Here is a 4,488-nt window from a genome sequence, read left to right on the forward strand (position 1 = left end):
ATACTATTACCTCAAATAAAGTTAAACTTTGAACTTCCCAAAGAAAAAGGTCTATTCATAGTTGTATGCCAACAGGGGCATACAGCTCTGCCCCTGGGTCATAAAAACAGACTCTCTAGAACTATCCAATGAGCTGTTGTTAGCTGAACCAAGTCTGACAAAAGAGATCCATTTCTAAAGAAGATTAGGTTTGCTTCCCACTGACTGCAGACGAGAGTCAGCTTTGCCACTGAAGCATGAGCAGAAGTGAGCATGTCATCTCTGAGAAGAAACTTCAGCACCCAACCAACGCCAGAGAAGAGAGCAAAATGTTCTAGTGCTCCGGGTTCCCAGGAAGCCGTCTGTGAGATGACCCTCCCAGGAAGCTCAGTCAACAGGAGAGCTGATCCAACTAGCTCACCGTGTCTCGCTCAGTGGAAGCAGAGCACAGACTCCAGGCTCCTGACTCCTGATGGGAAACACAGAAGGAAGCAACTGGGAGCAGACAGAGATCACACAGGAAGGAGAAACTAAAACAGAAGGACAGAGATGACGTTCAAAGGATCCTCAGGTAAATAAGGGAAGATGGTCGTATTGTATCCCTGTCACAGAGGTGCTTTCAGCGTGCCTGGAGGGACTCCTGAGAGGTCAAAATATGAAAGCAGAGCTGACCACAAAGGGCCATGAGGTAAAAAATGAGAAACTCTCCCAAAAATGGAGTTTGGCAAAGTAAAAAAAGGGAAATCAGAAGGAAAGGGCAGAAAATTGGAGGACTAGACAAAAAGAGAGTGTCCCAGAAAGAACGGACAAAAGAGAAGGATCATCAAAGAAGATTTCAGGACTCTTTGCCAAAACTCAGGGGTGTGTTCTGCTGATCACAAAGGACCCCCAAACGCAAGGACTATGAGCGGAACTACACCATAGTCATTGTGAAAGTGCAGAGCCTCAGCAACAAGCTTCCGGAAGGAGGCACTGTTACAGCACGGTAAGAAAACAAGTGGAGGTGATAGTTTATCCACAGCACTGGATATTAGACAATGATGCAGCAAGACCTTCAGAATTCCAAGGGGATGTTATCTCCGACCTAGAGTTCTGTGCCAAACCAAACTAGTCACTGTGACAGTGGGATAAAGACATTTAGACCTACAAGCTCTCAAAATTTGGCCTCCATGGGTGCTTTCCCAAGAAGCTCCTACCAGCTAGAATCGATCTTTAAAACACAATAGTCAATAAAGGATGTGGGATTCAGGAAGCTTAGACTCCAACCCAGGAGACAAAGGGAACCCAGGATAGTGGAAGAAGAACCAAGACCACAGGGGACCCATCAGGTTAAAGCAGTTGAGAAAGCGCCAGAGAGTTTTCTTCAGGAAGACCAAGTTGTTGAAACACCTGAAGATGTCACATGAATAAAAAGGAGATCTCTGCAAGGGGAGATAATTTGCATGCCCAATTACTGACAGGTTTGTAGAAACTAAGGAAATGGTAAAAGTGACATTCACAGAAGAAAATGAACCTTGTGCCAGGAAAGGAAAAGTATGAGGTAATACCGTGTGGCTATGTGAACACTGTCAGTGTTGTCTTTACATTGCTGTGATAACGCACACAAGGAAATATGATCTAACTAAACATACCACAGTCATCAAGCAGACAGGAGAATAGGAAGGGGTCAGGGGGAGTGGGGTAAGGAGAGGGAGCTCGCCCCATCCGTAGTGGGAAAGCCCACTTGCTTGAAACAGTAAAATCAACAAGCAGCAATAGAAGCACGTATTAAGTCCTCTGGAAGTAATTTTTAAAAGTACCTGCTGAGAGTAACTCAAGTTCTCGGGCAGGAGCAGTTTTGCCTGCAGGGGACATTTGACAATATCTAGAGACATATTTGGTTGTTAAAATTAGGGGGGATGGAGGATGCTACTATCACCTAATGGGTAGAAGCTAGGGATGTTGTTCGACATCATGCAGAGCACAGGACCACCGCACAATAGACAGTAATCCTGTTCAAAATGTGAACAGGGAGGGGTGGATGAAACCCTGCCTTCAACTGTGTAGTCCGTCAAAAGCTTGAAAACACAGAAATGAGGGAGAGGGAGGAAGTGGGAGACGCCTGCTGCGTGTGACTAGGTCTTAACAACGGTGAGCATGGTTTGCAGAAGCAGAGGGGACTCTGACACAGCCAGGCGGGGGTGGGAGGGAACAGTGTATTCCTGGAGGGAACAGATGATGAGGGCCAGAGGGTCGAAAAACTAGCCATTCCCAATCAAATCATTTTTGTTAACAAAATCAAGATATATACGCTAGTTCTGGAAATGATTTCTTTCTGATGAAAGCACGATTAGATACCTTGGTGTAACTTACGTAGAAATAAACAATAATAAGTAAAGAATAGTTAGCTGGTAAGACAATGCTAAGACATTTCCTTAACTGTGCTTCTGATTTGACGCTGAGCTCCCTGGTGGCCAGTTCAAAAGAAGCAGTTCCATTAACTTTGTGAATCTGGTTACCAGGAAAGAAGAGGGGGGCAGAGCTTGCCCAGCTGGCATTCAGCTTACTTGCTGGAGCTGAGGCCGGGTGCAAGGGATGGATGGATGTACAGGCAACAGCCTTCCTAACTGATGATTTTCTGTAAAGCAGAATGACTGAAATTAAAAAGCAATTCAGTAAAAAGTGATCTCCAGGGGTACGTGGTGTAGAACCTTTTGATGAGGGTGTGATAAGGTGAAATGACTTGTTTGTAAAGCAATCTGGTGATCTATTCTAAGCAGCTGAAAATATATAGCCATTGTTTCACCTAGTCATCAGTTGTAGGCCTTTATATAAGCTAGTAGATGAAAACTAAACATGTGCATGTGCTTTTTTCTTTTTTAGGGTCAGCAGGTTTATTTTTAAGCATTATAGTCTCTTACTTCTAATGGCAAAATCATAGAAATCACCTAAATAACCAGTAATTGGACAGCTGTCCTGAATTACATAAGAAATACATATATATTTTCTTATTAAAAATCCACACATTTCAGCCCTCCTGGTGGCACAGCGGGTTAAAGCACAGCACTAAGAAGCTAAAGCCACTTCAGCATGAGTTCGATCCCCGCCTGCCCAGAGGTGACCACATGGCGTGGCAGACCTCTCCTGACCCACCCGCTGCTCCCCTCAGCAGTGTACTTCGTCGATCTGCCTGTTCTGCTCCCCACTCTGTGTCTGGTGAATCCTCTCACTACCCCTGTATCTCTGGCCTGTACCCCAGTTCTGTATGCACAAATAAATCCACACATTTGACATAAAGCTAAAACCCCCTTGGCCACGTACAGATTTCCTACTCTGAGCCTCTTTTCCTGGGGTAACCAGTTGTGGGTTTATTTCTCTCCAGATTTTTTTCCTCTTCATTTACAAACATATGTACATGTAGGAACAACTGTTTAGTTTTACGCAGAGATTTTATAACCAAATGGTAATACACTTGCCTTGCTGCTTCATTTTTGGGGTTCTTATGTGAATACAATCATGTGTCTCTTAACAGTTCAATGGTGAACCATACTGCTGTTAATTACTGCTTAAGTAAGTAGTGATAAATATTACGTGGCTGACTATTATTTAACACTAAAAGTTAGTATTTTCAAAGATCAGTGAATGTGAAAACCACAAAGTAAAATAATAAGCCAAATCAGTAAAACTCTATAAAATAATAAAGTAAAAACAGTATAAAATTTTATTTACACTATTCCTGTCAGGCGATGAAAATATACATATATGTGAACAAGGATTAAAATGAACTTAAGTAAAGGAAATGGGTAGAAATGCAGCCTATTTTCTTTTTCAAGTCCCTTGAAAGCTATTGTAATGTCTTGATAATAAAACTTCCCAACAATCCCTGGTGTCACATCTGCTGTCTCACAGGGTTGCTGCAGCCCCCACTCACCACACCTGTTTTCCATTTGTGGTTCCAGATAAAACCTACCTGGTTGACCTGAGTAAAGAGCGGACCCTGTCACTCACCATCGAGCCCCGGCGGTTCCCACTGAGCCGCAAGTTCGTCCCCGGCTGCTTCGTGTGCCTAGACTCGCGGGCCTGCAGCACCAACATCACCCTGGCACCTGGCTCCAGACACAAGATCTCCTTCCTCTGTGACAATCTGACCCGCCTGTGGCTGAATGCCGAGAAAACAATAAGTACGCCCTGTGGTTCGCTGCTCCCCTCCCGCCTGCCTCCGTAGGGAGGCCACTCGGCAGGCTGTTAGCAGTACGATCAGAAATGTCCCCAAGTGCAGGGTCGGTGAGCAGGAGCAACCAAGAGGCAGAGTGGGGTGCAGACTCACCCCCTTTAGGACGCTAACCCTTCAGAAGTGCAATCCCCGTCCTTGCCAGTCTCCCTCCTCCTCTTAGTAGCCTCCCCGTCCCGTCCTAACCTCACTCTCTGCCCACCTGCTCTCTCGCTTGGGACTCACTCTCGAGATGGGGGACTTCCACATGTGCCTTTTTAGTTTTCTTTATATATATATATATATATCTGTATCTACAT

The 4,488-nt window shown here is 44.8% G+C and overlaps 1 protein-coding gene across 2 annotated transcripts in view; it reads left to right on the forward strand.

The window, feature by feature from the left end:
- Positions 1-4,488, forward strand: part of CDCP1 (CUB domain containing protein 1) — a 49,361-nt gene that overhangs the window by 36,334 nt on the left and 8,539 nt on the right. For both annotated transcript variants that reach the window (XM_004676253.2, XM_012720528.1), the window contains exon 5: positions 3,918-4,139. In XM_004676253.2, the coding sequence (XP_004676310.2) occupies positions 3,918-4,139 (222 nt within the window). The remainder of the gene's footprint in view (positions 1-3,917; positions 4,140-4,488) is intronic.

The sequence above is a fragment of the Condylura cristata genome, unplaced genomic scaffold (genome assembly GCF_000260355.1).
Source record: "Condylura cristata isolate star-nosed mole 26May11 unplaced genomic scaffold, ConCri1.0 scaffold00004, whole genome shotgun sequence".
In the NCBI taxonomy this organism is placed as follows: domain Eukaryota; kingdom Metazoa; phylum Chordata; class Mammalia; order Eulipotyphla; family Talpidae; genus Condylura; species Condylura cristata.